At 41.1% G+C, this 18,553-nt stretch overlaps 3 protein-coding genes across 4 annotated transcripts; 1 reads left to right on the forward strand and 2 right to left on the reverse strand.

Moving 5' to 3' along the window:
- Positions 1 to 57: 57 nt before the first annotated feature.
- Hmgcr (HMG coenzyme A reductase) lies at positions 58 to 14,546 on the reverse strand. Its single transcript, XM_070656238.1, has 9 exons — positions 14,344 to 14,546; positions 6,230 to 6,466; positions 5,834 to 5,945; positions 4,904 to 4,985; positions 4,520 to 4,817; positions 4,002 to 4,153; positions 2,061 to 2,676; positions 738 to 1,978; positions 58 to 471 (listed from the first exon to the last, which is right to left on the reverse strand). Exons 2-9 carry the CDS (start codon positions 6,407 to 6,409, stop codon positions 381 to 383), a joined length of 2,772 nt encoding a protein of 923 aa, XP_070512339.1. The 5' UTR covers positions 6,410 to 6,466; positions 14,344 to 14,546; the 3' UTR covers positions 58 to 380.
- A 378-nt stretch (positions 14,547 to 14,924) lies between these two features.
- LOC139102367 (BLOC-1-related complex subunit 8 homolog) lies at positions 14,925 to 16,554 on the reverse strand. 2 transcript variants are annotated; one of them, XM_070656241.1, is made up of 3 exons: positions 16,397 to 16,554; positions 15,970 to 16,288; positions 14,925 to 15,783 (listed from the first exon to the last, which is right to left on the reverse strand). In XM_070656241.1, exons 2-3 carry the CDS (start codon positions 16,022 to 16,024, stop codon positions 15,314 to 15,316), a joined length of 525 nt encoding a protein of 174 aa, XP_070512342.1. In that variant the 5' UTR covers positions 16,025 to 16,288; positions 16,397 to 16,554; the 3' UTR covers positions 14,925 to 15,313. The 2 variants fall into 2 exon arrangements, with proteins under 2 accessions (XP_070512342.1, XP_070512343.1); XM_070656242.1 differs by lacking the exon at positions 16,397 to 16,554 and having other exon boundaries at positions 15,970 to 16,333.
- Positions 16,555 to 16,692: 138 nt separating this feature from the next.
- Positions 16,693 to 18,485, forward strand: Ssrbeta (signal sequence receptor beta). The gene is made up of 4 exons (XM_070655963.1): positions 16,693 to 16,858; positions 17,273 to 17,417; positions 17,499 to 17,813; positions 18,235 to 18,485. The coding sequence occupies exons 2-4, from the start codon at positions 17,274 to 17,276 to the stop codon at positions 18,349 to 18,351; spliced, it is 576 nt and encodes a 191-aa protein (XP_070512064.1). The 5' UTR covers positions 16,693 to 16,858; position 17,273; the 3' UTR covers positions 18,352 to 18,485.
- The last annotated feature ends 68 nt before the right edge of the window (positions 18,486 to 18,553 follow it).

Genomic DNA, 18,553 nt, shown 5'->3' on the forward strand with positions numbered 1-18,553 from the left:
ATCAAGAAAAAAAAATCTAAACAGGTAACGATTAAATGCTAATAATTAAAATATATATTTCAAAAGAATCAAAAAGTTTATTTAATATTTACATTAAAGCACCATAGGGAGAAAGTGTTAATTATTTTCATCAGAATGATCTGCGATACTTCTCTTTGTACATATACATATGTATATACATTAACATAATATACACATTATAAATCGACCTACGTCTCATCGCGTGCATTAGAAACATACTTGACTAATTGTTTCTTTGGAACACTAATGAGGCAGGTGCAAAACGATACGCAAACAATAAGCCAGTTCATATAAAAGTTATATATTTGCCACACGAACTAAGACTTTTGTACAAAGATTGCACAAAAATTTTAATACGGTTACACATTTGGCACAGTTAGCTTATTACCGCCGCAATTGTTACTGCTACTATGTGTAGTATGTACCGGGCTACTAATTTGGATAGACGATCTGCAAATAGAAGAAGAAACACTTAAATTAAATATTAACAAGAAAATATTAATAAGGTAATTTTTATAACGTTGTATAAATTTAATTATGAATTTTATTTAATTTTTGGATACTTTAATAATTAATATCTACCTACATTAAGTTTAAAGAGACAACGATGCAGTAGAAGCATGCGTATTGCTTTAAAATTTAAGTTTAAATTGAGTTTAAATCACCATTTAAAAAAAAAAAAGAGATTTAATTAATTATAGTATATAATTACGTACCTATTATGCCTTAAATGACTTTTAACCAAATCTCCGGATGCCAACGCGGCCATCAACGATAGCTCTGCGGCGAGCACAGTGGCGCAAACAACTCGAGAGAGAGTTTTGGCATTTTGGCCGGGATCTGTAGGATGCGCACCCTTGATCCCCAGCATCGCTAAGCATGCTCCTTGCGCTGGCAAGCCGGTACCGCCTCCCACCGTACCAACTTCTATGGAGGGCATTGTGCAAGTCATACGTAAATCTTTACCATCTACTCCCCACGGTTCCATTAATGTTAAACAATTACTGCTGCTAATGTTCTGCGCGGGATCTTGTCCGGTGGCTATGAAGATCGCGGTAACGATATTGGCAGCGTGCGCATTGAAGCCACCTATGCTGCCTGCTAAAGCTGAACCCGTCAAATTCTTTTTGTTGTTGAGCTTGACGAGTTCGTGCACATTAGTTTTTAGTACGCGCGACACAATGTCCGCGGGCACGATTGCCTCGCACACTACGCTTTTGCCTCTTCCCTCAATCCAGTTAACGGCCGCGGGCTTCTTGTCGGTGCAGAGATTTCCACTGAGGGAGATTATCTCCATGTCCGGAAAATACGTCTGCAACGTCTGTAGAGACATTTCCGTTCCCTTTGATAACATATTCATGCCCATGGCGTCACCGGTTGTGGCGACGAAGCGTAGATGCAGATCTCGGCCGGCTATGCGCGGATGGATTTTCGTTAAGCGGGCGAAGCGGCTGGTTTGATCGAAGCTGTTTTTTAATTCCTGAAAGTTCTGTGGCTGCTCTAACCACGACATCGCTTCGCACGCACGCACAATGTCCGGGAATTGCACTACAGGCGCTCGGGTCATCCCATCCGCCGTTACGCGGGTAGTCACGCCGCATTTCAGAAGCGCGCGGCTGCCGCGATTAGTGGACGCCACTAAGCAACCTTCCGTCGTCGCCATCGGCACGTGGTACAGCTGGCCATCAACTAATAATGGTCCAACGATACCAACCGGTACCGGTACGTAGCCGATCACGTTCTCACAGCAGGTGCCAAGTACTTTGCTATAATCGTAATTTCTATACGGCAAATCGGTTATCTCCTCGGTGAACTTGCCGGCATCGCCCACAACGAGACGCCTAATGTCAACGCCGCGTTCCATGTCGCCCACTGCTTTTTCTAACTGATACGCAGCTATATCCTTGTTCCTCACCAATTGTATTACTTCCTCATTCGTCAAGGCACTGGCTCCGAGCTTAAATGTGTAATAAAAATAATACATATAATTATATTAATCGTTTAAGTAATGGGAAATATTTAATTAATTATTTTCTTACCTCTGAGTTATATATTTCGAGGCAGTCTTCCAGGCTTCTGGGATTTTTTAATGTTTTCGACAGATCAATGTCAGTAGAATAGCTCGTTCCATGGTAGGTCGTGTCGGTCTGCACCCCTTTGTCGGTATATTCTACATCGTTATCATCGCTCCATCCACCGCCCACGCCAGACAGAGGAAAAACTGGCTCTTGGATCGTTGGTAATGTTACGCCAAAACGTTCTCGTAACCACAGATTCATCGTAGTATCAATGTCATCTAGATTAGCTGGCCCATCGAGAAGCTCTACTTTCTCCTCTACTGTCACTTCCTTCGTTTCCTCTTCTTCCTCTTCCACTTCCTCCTCTTCTTCTTCTTCTTCCTCGTTAAATCTCAAGCGCGATTTGACGGCATTATCGCTTCTGTCCTCGAAGAAGATGTATTTTATGGCCAGCGCTAACATCAATATCAATATTACAATGTTATCCGCACTGGCTGATAGCCAAGTCATCTGGTGTTCCTTCAACTGGGAGTTATGGCCCTCGATATGATCTGAACCGTTTAACGCGTCTGAGTTCGTAGACGTCGTCGTTGTTCTTGCCGTGTATTTATCTTCTTCCGTCTTAAAAGGCCAGCGGCTGGAATAATGCGCAAATAATTAGTATACATATAAAAAAACATTCGAAGCGAACGCAACAGCACTTTTTCGCAAACTAAAACGTAATCCGGAATAACCGGCAGAACTAGGAAGATAACATCTAAAATATTCTATACCACCACTTTAAAGTGTCATGTATTTTCGAACTCTTATTTTACTTTGTATGGACGACAGTCAATCTTTTGTACAGGCGTTATTATTAACTTATTATTCTTATGTAGGTGTATATATTATAATAATACACTTAAAAACTGTAAGTTTTACCACATTCGTATAAATCCCGCACGAAAGTGTAACTCTTTTGATTACTTAAACATCGAGAAATATTTAAATATCACATAATTATTATTTCATAAAAATATATATGTATATCATGTATCATTTAGATGAAAAGCTCATCTAAAACCTTCATCTAGAAGACAAGAAGAAAAATTCTATACTTAAGCTCGTCTTAGGACCGAGTGTGGTACTGTGAATGTACAGAACCATACTCGCCTAGGCTCACCTATGCAACAATGGTCTGGTGGCCCAGAGTAAAGAAGGTACAGATAAAAAATCCACTGAAAAGCTTACAGGGAAATTATCTGAGACTATACTATCAGGAGAAGTGTGGAGAAATTCCGAAATTGGCCATGCACGTGCAGAGAACAAAGATCGATCTCCTTACGGGACAATTTTTATTTTTATAAAACCGAAAAAATGTAAACTTAAGTCAGAATTAATATGGCAATCGAGTTCATTAATTTTTTTTTTTTCTATTAGCGATAAAAAGATTGACAAGAACTGTCACACAAATCGTCAACATTTTACTCCGAGAACGCATTCAGTATTATTCTGTAAAATCGTATCCGCCCGATTTCGCCTCTTATCTCCGAGATGAGAATAATGATGAATTTATGGATGACTTTTCCGGCTGTTGTAAGATCGTTTCATTCACACCGCGATACCAAGAGCCCTTTGAAAATACCCAAACTTTTTTGCTCGGCAAGATCTTTCTTCTTACGTAGAAAGCTTCATTGAATATGGATACTTTATTGAATAGAAGTCTATATCCAAATGCTAATGGTTACAGATGAACCTGACCTGGCGTCGAAATTAGGCGTCACAAACTGACAAAGACGATGCAAACATAAAAAAGTAATAGGGGTCAGATACAATAGCTTCTTCGGCCACGGTTTCCTGCTACGCCGTGTATATATGATATACATTATCGTACATTTTGTATTTTAAAGTTTCCATCAAGAGGAAGATGAAAGAAAAGATTCTTTTTCCGTCGTATCCACGAGAAAGAATAAAAATGCATACCTATTAGCGTGTACTACAAATAAACCAGCGATCATGATCATCTTGACCCGCTCCACCACAGGATTCGGCTTTTGATCCTCCTCGTTTAACGGCTGCATTATAAATATTCTATCTGCGCTCAGTTGGCCCATGTTATTATTTCCTCGAGAAATCTGTAATGTAATAATTACTGAAAAGCGTTCGTACAAAATATAATTTTATCGTGTACATAATAATTCGTAATAACAAAATTTATCTGTTGAATAATTTCTTAATTTTCTAAATCTCCTGATCTTGAAAATATATTTTTCAAATATAAATCACTCGTGCAATTATTTTCATTTAAAATACACATGATGTAACGTGCTCGAAATTTGTGACAGAATATGATTTCTCTAATAATGAATCTAGCATTTTGAATTTATGCTTTTCAACTTTGCGTTACGCTTTCTGCGTTTAAAACGGAATACTCGAAATAATTTACAGGAAAGTACGGGGAAAGGAGTACATTTCAATGGGAATATTAAATCAAACTGTACCTCGAGTATGAGCGATAAGCAGGCCGGATAGAATGTCATAAAAACGATATAGTTAACGATTACTCCGAGGCACGCGAAGGTGCAGAGGATCTCCAGTCTTCTGATACCCGATAAAGATCCTATGCCAATTAAGAGAGTCTCCACGAGAGTGTCCAGAGTAATTGCTGGTCCTAGCAGAGACATGCCGCGAGCGATGTTCGCTTTAACTTCTTCTGGATTCCGCGAATTCAGAGCGTACTGCGCTAACGTTGCAGCTTTCGAAAGATCGATGAGAAGCAGAAAGAAAAATAAAGCGTCCCTGAAACATCAATAATACTTTATTAAAATTGCTAGAACGGGGGAGTGACTTTATTCTTCTCGTAAAATATAATGCGGCGCACTCACTTCAAATTCGCGACGTCGCCGAAATTCCACACGCTGGAGGTGAACACCACGCTGGAGAACACGGTGAACAGGCCGGCGATACCTGAAACGTAAAATCAAACGTTAAATCTACCGAGTTAGTGACAGTCAAATTAAAATTGTTGACGCTGAATCATAACGGAATACGAAATGACTTCGGTAAGAAAGCCGCCGTAGCTTCAGCATGCGAGAATAAGACAGGCCAGTCCCCTCGCGTTTTATTATTATGTCAATGTCATCGGTGCAGAACGCAGTGCGTGCTCTCGTTGCGAATTAAATTGTCGGCGCGAGCCGGATTTGCGTGTTATGCGAGGTTTAAATGGCGTAAAAAAAGAATTCTCAGTAATCGAGTTCAGTAATCGAGCATAACGCCGCCCGTATACGAGGCGCTATCGCTTTCCACGAGATCGCTTTCACTGCTCGCTATCGTGGGCTTTCACGTGCTACTCGGGTGGATCCGGTTTTATGAATGGTGCTGACACGCATAATTGTTACGCATCTTCCTCCGCGTGGTTCCGTCGGTCGGCACACCGGTTTGTACCAATCCTACGGTAATTACGAAACGGGGAAGACAACTTTCGGACGGGCCTAGCAAGACCGAGAGACGAAAAAGAAATGACGTCGAGCTAATTTATTGCAGCGGCGACATTCTTTTATTGCAGTAATTTTTACCGCTAACGCAAATTTACGTGCTGACATTTTTCTTCCCTCCCCCGCGAAAGAACGCCGCAGATCCGGTTTCTACAATGTTGGTTTCTTGAATTAATTATCTACGCGCCTGTTCGTTAGCTAACGTACTATAATAATATGTACGCGTATGCACAGCTTCAGACTAAACGTAATGATCCGTTCAAGTTACGTAGATAACGCATTACTAATAAAGACAATTTTAATTATCCAAATTAGCCTTACCTAAAATATATTTGGAGCCCATTTTTTGTAAATTCCGGAACTGATGATAAGTGAACAATACAGCAAGGCAGCGTATTATCGTCATGACTATAATATCAGCCGCTTTTAGGTCCTGTTGAAAAGTTCTCGTGTACGTTATAATTTCCTCCATTAAAATAGACGAGATAAAGTAAAATTACATTAGCAATAGCGCGCATAAGTTATATTCAAGCCGTCGGTCGTATAATCGTTTCATCGAATGTAAAAAATGAATATGAACAAATGTACCTTTTCTAATTTAATTCTGTACAATGCCGACCTGCGTGCAAGATATCTTTGAGACTAATTTTATAATAGAAATTACTGTCCTTAAGAAAACGGTCGAAGCGTGAAGCCGCGCGGGCGATTTTTCCTCACCATGGTGTCGCATTTATTGTGAAGACAATAGGTCGCGTCGGGCAAATCCTTCTCGTGCGGCTGTCCGCTTCCAATTTCCATGTTGAGTATGCACAACGTCAAAGTGAAAATCGCCACGATCACCTCGAAGGGATGCCCGGTGCAGAACTGGCCGTACTTCTCGAATATTTGCGCTAACATCGTGACGACGAAAAGGAGGAGCCTCGTAGAAAAAAAAAGGATGATTTCTTTTCGAGCCTGCAACATATAAATAGCATGACATGTTTTAACAATATTAATATTATTTTAATTAATGTAAATTATTTCAATTAATATTATTTTAACAATATTAATAATTCATGCGAATAAAAATTTATTATTTATTCAGCGTATACTTCATCGAGAAGTAAATTTTTTTTTAATAACTTGTGCAAATAATAAATTAAAAATTCTTTTCTTTTCCCCTCCCGCAACGTCTTACATTACTTTACAAAGGAGTTATTCGAAGACACTTATTTCTCGAGTTCTTATTCATCATCTTTTTTTTATTTCTCCCTAATTTAAAAGTCAATCTCTATCAATTTCAATTTCTTCTGTTGATTTCCTTCTGAAATTTATCGAAACGTGAGAATGAATCGGTCTCTTTCGAGAGTGAGAGTAAGATGTATATTCGTGCCAATTTCCATGCGGCGCAGACGACACTTCGATTTGGGGAAAGTGATCGTTGCGTCACTTTTTTCGAGTGCAAATATTTCACACTGTAGTTCTTAGCTTTTAGTTAATTAACTTATATAAATCTTATATAATTACCGAATTTCGTCGCTGTTAGCTATATTCGGCGTTACGTAACGGAATTGATTTTTCGAAGCCGTAAAACGTAAGTTCTACGCATAATTCCATAAAATAAAATAAAAATCGAATCCGTCGTTAATAATGCGCGATTAATATGTTACTAGTACAGGACTTGAATAAAACACGAGTCGATAAGGAGAACCTGGTGCTCTTGAATATCTTACAGTTTGTTTTCTAGCCAATCTAGCTGCAAAGAAAAAATTCTCGAGAGGGGAAAGAAAAAAAAAATATATAAAAAAAAAAAAGGAAAAATCTCGTACATAAATGACATTCTCACACTCTCGGAATGTCGAATCGACGAGTCCTCGGTACTTAATTATATGTACGGAACGCGTGTTCCGCAAGTGGTGACCCAATCGAGTGGACAAGTTCTAGGGCGTATAAACGTGCCGATGTATACAACCTGTCCGTGCAGCCGGGATTATTTTATACATAAATATAGTAATGATACAGGCTGTCGACTATGGAGAAAGAGCACTAATTCACCGGCGTGACTCGAAATGTCTGTCAAGGTCGGTGACTTTCCAAGTGCCGAGAAGTACCAGCGAGTATTTCCACACTCGATCGTTATCCTCTTCTCGGGCTTTAACGTCCGTCGCGGAATCTAGTCCTCTTTCTGCTGGCCGCGGCCACGAAGTCAAACATCGTTCTAATTGCTCGAGAATTTAGTCTCAAAATCGCGAACGGGAACAATTTTTTTTCTCCTTCCAATCAATCTCCGAGATTCATTGAATCGAAAGAGAAAGTGCGTTCGTGCGTATGTCCTGTGTATTCTACTTTTTTTTTTTTTCTTTCTCTCTCTCTCTTACATTTCCCTTTTCGTCAGTTGTAAGATATTTAGAGGCGAAATTTCCAACACCTTTCCATACACGCCGAGGAATCGCCACTTTCTTTATTCCTTCACACGTTCCAGGAACGTTCACTTCTCTCCAGGCGCATTAATGCAACGTCGTCGTGGTCTCGGCATCGCTTCATCGCGTCGCTCACTTTTTCCGCGATACGTTTCTCTCTTTCCCGCGACCGGGTGACCCTGAAGTAAACGAAATTTACTTTCTTCCGATGATCGGCGACGAGCGATGCGTGTACCGATACGCTTCTCCAGCGTCCCTCTTTATCTTTTTCGTCTCCGGTTTCGGCGACGCTGCGTCAAACGAGATAGCGGAGGTACAGAGACATTGGGTGGACAATAAGAATACTCGTGAAAGAAGTAAACAGGAAAGATTCCCGTCTCTGATCAATGAACTCTCTCATAAAAGGTCCACGCGCGTACCTCGAACATGAATTTTGTAAGAACGTATTTTTTTCTTTCGTCGAAGACGTTTGCTTTGTACACTATTTCGTAAGAGAATTAACAAGCACGTGCTTCGTATTCGTTTCGGCAGCTCGTGTACGAAATCAATTACATAATTTGTCTTTCGTAAACGGCAGAGTTTGGTCCCCGGTGAGAAAACATTTTTAACTAGACATCTGGCCGAGGAAATTAAAATTTGAAATTAGAGAAGTACGCGAATTCGACGACTACTTTATATATGAGTATATTCCGCCCTCGTGTTAATGGCCCTTACATTTTACGTAATTAAAAATGTACTTCCAAGATGGTAATCAATGTAAAATACGCCGATCAAAAATGGCATTGATAATATTAACTTAGGACTTAATTTTAACCCGTACGCAAGCTTTAATAAAAAGAACAAATTAATAAAACATTTAATATTAAAGAAAAAAAAGAAAAAAAAATTCCACAACTTTTTAACGGGAATAGAATTTAATTTCCAATTAAAAAACCGATAACGGGAAGCGGAAATCGTAGATTCACATACCTGATTTCGAGACGGAAGAATTTCGCAGACCGTTCGCCCCGATTATTCGACACTATCGCGCACGTAACGATTAACAAAGCAGAGATGCTGCTTTCGGTACCTTGGAAATTCCCAATCGATCTACCGTTCTTCGGAATCTCCTTCCGCGATCCACTCCGAGATCGGCAGCGACGGAAGGACACGTCTAGCGGCAAAAAGAATCCGGGACCTCGACGCGAATTCGCAAGTACGCCGAAACAGCTCGACGTGAAACTAATCGCGAACAGTGCGCCCGGCCCACCCGGCGATGGGCATGCCAAAGTCTCGGCTTCGGTTCACGGCACCGACGCTGCAAAGGCGAGATCCAAAATCTCCCTCCAAATCACACGGCGCGCACCGACCAACTAAGCTGTTAACCGTCTTGATCTCGACGTTCACCCAGGACACCGGGAATCGACGCTCGCAATTGCCGCCGTCGCGTACCATCGACCGTTTTCGCACGCGCTCGCACGCCCTCGAGTCACGTGCTCACGCTCAAATCAGCCGCCAAACTTGTTGCGCAATTTGAAAATCGTTTTCCCGAGTAGGCGCTCGACGCTTCCCCACGTTTGCATCCCTTCACGTACGTACATATGCATCCGAGCATACGTTCGAAATTGTCCGAGCGATGACTTAACATTTCTTTCTCTTGCGCCGCTTTGCTGCGATTCATAGTTTTTATATTATTAACGTTGAATGTATCCAGAAATAAAGAGACATTTGTAGGTAACGTGCATGGGTGAATAGCAGTTGTATATCGAAGACGATCGTGTCGAGAAATAAAGAAAGAAAGAAAGGAAAAAAAGAAAAAAGAAAAAAGTAGGCTAAGCTACGAGAGATCGCTACGATAATGTTAGAAAAAGATTTCCATTCTTCTTTTTTGTAGATTTTTTTACACAATTTACATAAATGATTCATAACTATTGATGAATATCTGAAATATTGTGTCCGCGCGAACAAAAATTGTCATTGTGGCCTTGTGTCAAAAATAATGCAGAATTTTCACATAAATAATTTATAACTATTGGTTTTAAAAATGCAGTAAATATTTTAAATGCACAGTGACGTACGAAATAGAAAAATTGAAAAGAGAAAAAAAAAAAAACTTATAAATAGCAGTTAATTCAAATACAGTATCGTTTTCTTCTGTAATATAACGGAAGTAAAACGACCTACGTAAGAACCAAGTATTAATATGAGTGGAATATTTGTGTTGCTATCATATTAAAAAAAAAATAATGCACCAAAGTTTAAGTTCAGATAATAAAAATGCCAGCCGTCTTAATTTCATACCCAAAAACTGCAATGCAATAATAAAGATAAAATAATCAGGAAGATCTCAAGTAATTTTAATAAGAAAATAATTGGTCTACTTTATATAATTATACGTGTATATTATAGGAAACAATTAGAACAAAATTGCATACGTTGTATTTACGTTCGATTACGTACCACGTAGCTTCCGTTGTTAATTTTCCTTAATTAATTGTACGCGAATAAAAATTAATCACGTATAAAAAAAAAAGTAACACAAAGCACATGAAAAACAAAAGAAAAGAAAAAAAAAATTCATTTACCTTTCTGCTAGATACATATTTCGATGCTGCATTATTTTTCATGGTTTCTTGTCCACAAGACAATGCTCACGAATAAAATTTAAATATTAAAACTATTCAATTGTTTCTTGCCCATGCAGTAAACTCTCATAATTATTCATAACGCGGTTTAAAAATTCATAAAGCACGAACATTACAGATTGCAATTTAATATTAATTTACAATGGCCCGAGATAAAATTTTATTGCCTTTCCGGCACGGTTGTAAAAACTATTTTTTGTTGAAGAATAAAACAGAGGGGTATAATACGTACGCTCAAACTGTCGTAAGTTATCCGATTGTTACAGCTGGCAGTTTCGAAATTCGTAACCCCGTTAGGGCCTTTAAATCCCATCCCTCAGAATTCGTTTAGAAATGAACTTCGTACGTGCAACTTTGTGCATGCCCGCCGGCTGGAAGCACTTTCATGCGCGCTATTACAACCGACGAAGTATTCATCTCGCAGCTTTCCAAACTCTATCTTCGCTAACGATCAACTTCGTCTGTTAGCTGAAGTCTTCGAAATTCTATCGCACACTTTTGCGCATCTGGTGCCTCAGTTTCCATCCCGGCCCGTTTTATTTCGGACGAATTCTAGCAACTTCCGTCATTCAATTATCATATGCGTCACTCCGATTCGTGATAATCGATTCTTTATAATACAAACAATTCGGAGAGCGCGCGGTTCGCCCATGCAATACGACGCAATAAGAATTTTCTGCAACGTAGTTTTTAATATTCGACAGATTTATTTTTTATTATTATTATAATTAATTTTCTTTCTTTTTTTTTTTTTTTTTTTGATAGTGCACGATCCATTTAATGCTTCGTTATCTATCGTTAATTAAAAAAAAAAGATCTGTCTCTATTTCAACAAATCATATTAACTATCTAAAAATTGATATCGGTTCTCTTCGAATCACAATGCTGCAGAGATGAATAAAAGATCTAACGGTCGGCGAAACGGTAGACGGCGCGGGTCGAAATTTCATATCCTCGCGTTACCAAAATTAAAGAGGTGCACAAACAAACGTTCGTACGTGCCTCGTCTCACGTATCGCGGATGCGGAGTGCGTGTAGGCAGTGAAAAGCGAAGAGAAACCCGCCCGGCCGCGCCGAGTAAACAACCGCGGTATAATCGGCGATCGCTCTGCCCGGATTTATGCGAAATGGAAAAACCGCGGCGAATCTCGCGGGCGGATTCGCGGCTTCCTTCGACGTCGCGCGACGCCGGGCATCATCTAGTTTATTCAGGGTAAAACGACGGTAGCCTGGCCGTGCACGAGAAAGGCCCAGCCTGCAGGCTCCTCGTAGAAATCGCTACCACGCTTTCTAACGGGTCGTTTATCCGCGATACCATCGTACGTTTCACGCGCCGCGAGCGGAGATCCCGCGCCTGCTCTTGTCGCTGCAAAATCAATTAATAATTCATTCGACGAAGCCGATCTCGTCGAGCGTTCGAGGAAATTTTCGTTACGAGGAAAGTCTAGCTAGCGAGAGAATCCGCGATAAAATAGAGCCGGGCGAGGGGGTTGCTGGAAATATCAGCGGCGTTGTACTCTTTATCGGCATCAATCGACGATCCGCTAAAATTAAACCGCGATAGCGAGCGACGAAATAAAATAAGGAAAGCGTTCCCGTTTTGTTACCCGCTCTCCCGCGCCGCCAAGTGCTGTTTCATAAATCATCACGCGTGTTCTAAACAGTTTACACGGGCGTTTTCACGGTCGGAGTGCCGAAATTAACGGCGGAGTATATATATTTTCGCGGGAAACTACCGGCGTTCGCCGAATGCGTAATAGGCGCGTGCGACGCAGAGTGCCAAACGTAATTCATCGAAACCGCGCTCGTATTCCCGTAGCATCGTTAATTCCGGTCATTTCGCGGATGTACCACTCGCTACGTGACTAGAATTATGTTCCGGCAGCCACGGCTAACACAGCCGAGTCGCGATTATTTTTGGGAGGAAGGTGAAAACACCGGTTTCTTAGCTTTCGAATGCTAAGCCAGGAATGTGCAGTTACATCACTGCTCAGCTGCTCTTAAAATACGCGCTGAATGTTATCATCTGGTGTCGCATGTTGCCGCTGATCTTATTAAAAAAAAAGGAAAAAATTATTCCTGAACTTTACTTAGCATTCCTAAAAAGAAACTACCCTACACCCATCGCTACAAATGAGATAGTTGTAAAAAAAAAAAAAAAAAAAAACACAGACGCCTTGCCGCGATTTAAAGTCAGTCCCACGCACGCGAGGGAACGGCCGACGGCGAGATATTAACGCACTTGCGTTCCTACGTGCGCGGTTTCTCCCGCCGCGAAACGTAGACGGCATACTTATTGCTGCTCGCTGACGTAGAACGTCGAGGAGGGAATTCCCCAGGTCAAAATGCACGAGGACCATCTGTCCAAGTCGTCTCAACAAAGTGACCTCGAATCTTGCCGATTTTCCAAACGTTAAAAGTTCTCCGCGACTTCCTTTCGCTTCTTTCGACTATCCCACGTTCTTTTTCTCTCAAGAATCGACCTGTTAATTTAAAATTAATTAAAAAAAAAAAATAATAGAAATAGCTTAAACGAATATAAGCAAAGGCCAAATAGGGGGGCCATAATCGTCTGCCGTTTAAAACGCTGACAACGACGTGATTCATTCGTTAATCTACCCTACGTCGTTGCGAGTATACGACGCAAGCCTTCAATGACGCAAGGGAAGCTTATCGCGACCAGGAAACTATTAACTAGCTAATTATTAGCTGGAGCGATCGTTGGCCAAATATCTGCAACTAAAAAGCGACTAGTGAAACGATTAGCCGTAGCAATTTTTAATTTCAAACGCGACAGACCTTTTTTTTTCTTTTTTCCCTCCCCTCAGTTCTACGTTTTAATTTTCGTGCGCGAAAGTTCCGTCCGCTTCGTTTATTTCCTGTCACACTTTCGAAAGAACTGGATGCCTATACGTGTCCATGTAACCGTCGGAATTATGCGCGACAAAGTTACACCCTACATGGCACAATCGAGCCGGCGAACCGCGTAATAATAGACGCAACCATTCAAGGAAGGTCTCTATTTTTGTTATCGGCGCTCCGGGTTAGCAAATCGATTGTTGCGACAACACTTTCGACCACTTTAGCGACTTTAGCAACCGTTTAAAGTGCAATAACACCGACAGGCAAGGCCTCCTTTTTTTTCTCTCTTCCTTTCTCTTTTTTACTTTAAATTCTTTGAGCGATTTTTGATACTCACTCAGAACATTTTTCAATGCGCCCAATCGTTAATCCTGCCATCCGATCAAGGTGTTCTTTCTATCCGACGAAATGCGTCCGAGTGTTAATTCCGCCATCAGATCAAGTTCCTTTTTTCTATCCGACAAAATGCGTCCGATCAAGTCGCTCTTTCTATCCGATAAAGATCCCAGCCCTGCAAAGTTTACAATTAGCTACAGTGCCAAGAATAATTAAAGTACTTCGATAAAAAAATTAATTTAATCGAAACGCAACCACGTCGCAGCACGAATATTGCGGAGAGCTTAAATAATACCTGGATCTGTTACGAAACCGCGAAATTCCGTCTGTTGATCGAGTCCGGGTGTCCAAACGGGCCGAAATCTTCGCGAAACGGGGATGGAAGGGTGAACGTAGCAACCGAGATCGCCGAAGAGACGTTCGGGAGATTCGCTCGCCGATCGATCGATCGGTCGGGGCTCACGTTCATTTTGCCCGCGCGCCGGTAATAATCACGTTATTGCGAGGCGCGTGCGATAAATGCCCTTCGCTACGCGGCGATAATCGTGCGCTCGGTCTCGTCGGTCGGCGAACATAACCTCTAACGGGCAGAAATGGCGCGCTGACTTACGTTGCGATGCAGCCGGGTCCGTCGCTGATACCGCCGGGGAAGACGTCCCCCTGCCGCGGTCACGGCCACCCCGATCTTCCCCCTGGGTGCGTGCGCCACCCTCAGTCGACCCTCGTGCTCCCAGCATCCACCGAATCGCACCCACACCGCATTGCACTTGCAAGCAATTATGCAGCCCGACGCATGACGTTTCGCGAGACCCTTTTTATTACGACATCTACACGACATTTTGAAAACGTGTTGCGTCATTGATTATGTTTTTTTGGTACATCTCGGGACCGAGAGGAGTCGACCCTCTCGGGGCGCGAATTAACATGGAATTAAACGAGGGGTCGAGTACCGATGGTTTGCGATAATAGTACTCTACGTAGTATTTTATTTTATAAAAAAAAAATTTTTTTTTCATCTATGTCTTGTGTTCATTTTTTTTTTCATAATTTTTTTTTTTTTTTTTTTTTAATTTAGAATTATGATTTGTATATTGCAATTTTGTAGTTTACAACCACTGAAGAATACAAAGCGTAATTTATTTTCGACTGCGTATGCGTAAGAAGCATTAATTATTTATAAATTTCAATGTCAATGCCGGAACCATGTAATTATTATACACACAATAATTTTATTGTAGTGTACGCGACGAAACGTATAAAACACAAATATATGTATATTTCAATAACTTCAAGTCTAGGTTTTATCTGCGCTTGCACTTGCAGATTTACATTACGAATAGAACGAATAAAACATTTTACAATTAAAAGAAAAAAATATAAAATATAAAAAACAGTTAAGAACTTACAACTTAAGAACGAAAAAGAAAAATAATACTTAAGAATATACATCTCCCAACACGTATTATTCTATTTAATATATCGATAATATTGCACGCGACGTTGTAATCTATCTACACGTATAAAACTCGCAAGTGAGCCATTATCACAGAAGAACCGAGCGTTTTCTTTCCTCCAAATCCTCAATTATGAGTGGTGGCCGATCGTTGAGCCTCGCTCGAGTGCCGAGCGTGGTTCATCATCGACTCGACTCGGTTTGCCGTCTCTCGCACCACGTCGGATATCTCGTCCGGCAAGTGGTCCAGCGTTGGTATATGCGCCGACAACCTTTTGTAAACGGAATCCCGGTTGCCGTCCTTCTTGTTCCGCCTCTGCTCCTCGTATTTGAGCTGCTGCTTGAAGAATATCGCGTTCTTGATGAACTCCAAAGTGTTCTCGAAACTCTTTCCAGCACCCTGCATGGTGCGAATAGCGCTGACTGCATACTCAACGTCGTAGCATCTACCAAGCAGCTGCTGCTGCAGGGCCAGCACCTCCACGCGCTTCTCCACCATCGGAGGCAATGCTTTCCTTACGTGTTCCTGCAGCCTGTAAAAGGCGAGCGACGGTTCGTTCGCGACGATATGCATGTTCTCTGATATACGCTCCGTCGCTGCAACATAATTTTATCAATTATAAAAACATCCAAGCGCATACGCGTCATATGTCTTACTTATTTTTTACAAAAGTGATTGTGCGTGATAGCACCGAATTATACTCGGCTCTTAACATTAAATCACAAACGTTCGGCAAGAAAAAAAAAAGCTAAATAAAAAGAATTACGAGATAAACGCTATACCTTTCTTAACCTTCGTCTCCAGTTCCTGATCGGATTGATACACTTTCGCAGCCATTGTTCACAGATTATCGGAGTGGAAATCTCTTAAATTTCACTGAGTATCAGTTCGACATCTCGAGATGTAAACAGCAGTTCTTATCGCACAACTCTTGGTACGCGTAACAAAGCGTGAGCAATCAGCTGATCGTCAGCTTGTCGAGTATGACGACCTCATTCGACGCTTTCGCACGTATATGCACCGTCGTGCGATTCACTCGGTCCCAGCGGGAGTTCTCACTTATCGACCTGATTTTTTTCCTGCTGAAGTCGCGAGAGCACTCTAAACAAATAAAAATAGAACGAATTTATACAATTTCCTTTGATCTTCGAATTAATATTTGTACGATTAATCTTCGAGACGAACATATCTTCTTCGGTACCCACTTACGATCACGAAAGTTGATCCGCACTTGTTTTATAACATCCAGAATCAAGATATTTGAGACTGAAATTAAATCCACGTCGCTATAAACTATAAATTAAAATAAATTAATAAATAAAGCCGGTTCGAGGTGGTGTCAGTTTCACAAGCGCCGCAAACGCTCGCCGAAAAGTAATTGAAAATGCAATGGCGCGCAGGCGGCGCCATCGCCGACGCCATCTTGGCGCTTACAACGCGCACCGGAAGCAGCGATGTCTACGCGAACCTGATCGTGCCGTGTCGGAAACGTGGCAAACCAACGCGGCGCCGTTGGCACTGCTCTCGCGAGCGATTTCCCGGCTGATTCGCCTGCCGCATCACCGTATGGAGCAGCTCGGCGTCAAGCGACCGACACGACAGACGTAATTCTGCCCGTTTTCTGACAACGAGCGACACAGAATCGTCGAACGTTCGCACGGAGGAATAAACGTGAGTCTCACCGCCGCGCTTTTATATTCGCAAACATTCGCGGAAGCAAAACTTGAAAATTTTCTGCCCGCGAAAGAGGACTCCGCTCGCCGAGATAATTTTTTACATTCTTGAATTTCCGTGGAAAATATAATTTTGTGGATTCCAGCAAGTGCGAACGATTGATCGTCGAAATGTATTCCGGTGGTCTCGCAGAAAATCGGTTCTTTCTCGTTTAATCCCGTACGTCGGATTTGCGCGAAATGGGTAAATTATATTTTGCGTGGTAAGAATATATTAATTTGCACGAGATTGACATAAAATATCGTAATATTCGGATTGAGGAATCGGCATCCGCGACGTCGCACATAGCAACGGTATTTTCCGGCGTAAATTGATGAGCAGAGCGGCTAATAAATTCGTTTAACCTTTCAGTATGAAGTGGCACGTCTTGCTCGCAGCACTTGCCGTGCTGTTTGCAGCCGTACACGCGGAAGAAGAAGACGAGGCTGCTAGGCTGTTAGTCTCCAAACAGATACTCAATAAATACCTGGTAGAAAATATGGACATAGTTATTAAGGTAACGATTAAAAATTTCTCTTTCTGAAATATTCAACAGTTTGCGGTATGAAAATTATTAATATAAGTACCGAATTTGCAGTATACCATTTACAATACTGGCAGCGTGGCAGCGTTAGAGGTCGAAATTACGGACAACTCGTTCCATCCGGATCACTTTACCCACGTAAGCGGCGAGTTAAACGCCAGGATCGATCGTGTACCGCCATATACCAATGTGAGCCACACCGTGGTCGTGAGACCACGTAAATTCGGATACTTTAACTTCACTTCGGCCGAGGTTCTTTATCGGCGCAAAGAAGACGCTCCCCGGCTGCAGGTGGCTGTGAGCAGTGAACCTGGCGAGGGTCTCATCGTGGCATACAGGGACTACGACAAACAGTTTTCATCTCATGTGGTAAGTACAAATATATGTATTCGTATAACGATTATACATTACAGTATCTCGTAATGGAATTGATAAAGTTGCGGAAGAAGGCTGTACAAGTATACGAACGTTAGAAAGAAATGTAATAACGTGCGTATGGATAATAATAAGTAACTATACGTTACAGTAATGCTACAACAGTAATTTGAGTATTGAATTTGATATATACATGTACAAAGTGTCGGAAATAAAACTTTAAATTCTTTTTTTCCCTTAAACCCATAGCTTTCCGATTCGGCATTTTATTTCGGACACTTTGTATAATTTTTTTTGTAACAAAATTATAATTATTATACAAGGTTTTAGTTTAAATCTATTTGTAGATACATTGTAGATAGTAAATACATTGTAGAATTAAGTATTATCACCTCAATTCTATTGTTTCTGATAGGTTGATTGGGCCGCATTTGCTGTGATGACGTTACCTTCCCTGCTCATTCCATTCGCGTTATGGTACTCAAGTAAATGTAAATACGAAAAATTGTTGAAGACTACGAAAAAACACTGATTTATATTGTTATACGTTAGAATCGTTTTCAGGAATTTTGCTAGGTCACTTTATAAATTTTCGTATATCATATAAGAAACACGACTGTTCCACTATGTACATCTACTTTTGTAATAAACGTGATAATTTATGAACACGCTGTTTCTTTTCATTCTACGATGTACTTAACTTTTTGCTATTTGAATTTTTTGTTTGTTAGTTA

This window comes from Cardiocondyla obscurior, linkage group LG04 (genome assembly GCF_019399895.1).
Source record: "Cardiocondyla obscurior isolate alpha-2009 linkage group LG04, Cobs3.1, whole genome shotgun sequence".
NCBI classification, from domain to species: Eukaryota; Metazoa; Arthropoda; class Insecta; order Hymenoptera; family Formicidae; genus Cardiocondyla; species Cardiocondyla obscurior.